Genomic DNA, 1,661 nt, shown 5'->3' with positions numbered 1-1,661 from the left:
GTTTGTTGGGGTGGAGGGAGCTTCTGGGATGTTTTTTTGCCTTGAAAACACCTAGACCAGAGCTTTCAAGAAGGGGAGGGACCCCTAGAAGTAGTTAATGCAGTGTACCTTGCAGATGAGACTCTGAGGCTCAGAGAGGCGAGTGGCTTATCTCGTGGACGTCAGCGTCTCCAACCAGGCGTCTTCCATTCCGTCTTGCTCTGTTCTCTCTCTGATTGAGCCAGGACGCCTTTGCCCGTAGATGCCTTTGCCCAAAATGATAGCTACCCCTGTCCTGAGCGTTCATTCTTTGAGAAACATTTCCTGAGTGCCTACTATGTGCCGGGAACCCCTGCAGGTGCAGATCTCCGTTTGCCAACGAGGAAGGGCACGTTCAGCACGAGTAAGAACGGCCGTCAAGTCCCAGACTCCTGACTCCCACATCCTACCCGCCCCCGCCGCACGCCGCCGCCGCCGCCGTCGGGCCCTGGATGATGAAACTCGGGGGCAGGACTGCACCATCCCTCGGCCTGCGTCCTTGCAGGTGCTGGGGGGAGGGAGCGAAACGCGCCTCCAAGGGGAAGCCGCAAATAGCTCTAAATTCGCAGAAGGCTGATAGGACGGCCACTGCCCGGCCCCCGGCCGGCCCCCGCCGAGACTGCCCGCCGCTCGCGCCTCTGAGGGGACAAAGGGCCCGCCCCGCGCGGGGCGGAGCCAGACTCGGGCTCCCGCCTCCTGCCCAGCCCCCCCGTCAGGCCGGCGCGCGGCACAATGGGACCTGTAGTCGGCCCGGCCCCCGACACCTGCGCGGGAGACGGGCGGGGGAACCACAAAGCCCAGGAGGCAGCGGGCAGCGCGGGGCGGGCTCGCCGGCGGTGGGTGTGCGGGCGCGGGGGACCCGGCGGTGCCGGCGCCGCGCGCCGGGATGCGGGCGCGGGCGGCGGAGCCGGAGGGCTGCTCTCCGCGTGCGCGCTAGCCGGGCCGGAGAGGGTGGCCAGGTGGCGACCGGCACTTTGCGTCCATGCGTTAGGCAAAGCTCTTGCAAAGCCCCTGTGTGCGGCGCGTCGGCTCTGCATCGGCGCGGCGGAGGGTCCGGGGCGCCGGGGGCCGGGGGCCGGGGGGCTGGGCGCCCAGCCGCGGGGCCGGGCTGGCGGCGCTGGCCGCAGGATCCCTCGGCCGGGCGTGGGGGCGCGGGGACGGGTGCCCGCCTTCGGCTGTGCGCGACGTGCTCGTTCTTTCTCTTTTCGTGCCAGGGTGTCTCCGGGCGGGCGCGCGATGCATCGGGCGGCGGCGCTGGTCCGGCGGGGCTGCGGCCCGCACAGCCCCGGCCCGTGGCACCGCAGCTGGAGCAGCGCGGCCGCCGAGGCCTCGGCGGTGCTGCAAGTGCGGCCGGCGCGGGGCCGGCACGAGCGCATCCTGACGCTGGAGTCCATGATCCCGCAGGTGAAGGCGGTGGAGTACGCGGTGCGCGGGCCCATCTTGCTCATGGCCGGCGAGCTGTAGCTGGAGCTGCAGCGGGTGAGTGCGCGCGCCGGGCGGGCGGTCGAGGGGGCGCCTGTGGGGGACTCCGGCCGCTGCCCTCCGCCGCGGCCGGTCCCCTGCGTTCGGCCAGGCCGGACATAATGCGACAGGACGCCCTCCGCCCACTCCTCGTTCATCTGTGCCCGGCATCCGGCTTCGCG

At 70.8% G+C, this 1,661-nt stretch overlaps 1 protein-coding gene across 2 annotated transcripts; it reads left to right on the top strand.

Moving 5' to 3' along the window:
• Positions 1-739: 739 nt before the first annotated feature.
• Positions 740-1,495, top strand: LOC105311430 (alanine aminotransferase 2-like). 2 transcript variants are annotated; one of them, XM_023527102.1, is made up of 2 exons: positions 740-854; positions 1,233-1,495. In XM_023527102.1, exons 1-2 carry the CDS (start codon positions 751-753, stop codon positions 1,480-1,482), a joined length of 354 nt encoding a protein of 117 aa, XP_023382870.1. In that variant the 5' UTR covers positions 740-750; the 3' UTR covers positions 1,483-1,495. The 2 variants fall into 2 exon arrangements, with proteins under 2 accessions (XP_023382870.1, XP_023382871.1); XM_023527103.1 differs by lacking the exon at positions 740-854 and adding an exon at positions 883-1,069.
• The last annotated feature ends 166 nt before the right edge of the window (positions 1,496-1,661 follow it).

The sequence above is a fragment of the Pteropus vampyrus genome, unplaced genomic scaffold (genome assembly GCF_000151845.1).
Source record: "Pteropus vampyrus isolate Shadow unplaced genomic scaffold, Pvam_2.0 Scaffold1000003943, whole genome shotgun sequence".
Lineage (NCBI taxonomy): Eukaryota > Metazoa > Chordata > Mammalia > Chiroptera > Pteropodidae > Pteropus > Pteropus vampyrus.
Note: the sequence above shows the minus strand (reverse complement) of the source record. Positions and strands in the feature narration are given on the sequence as shown.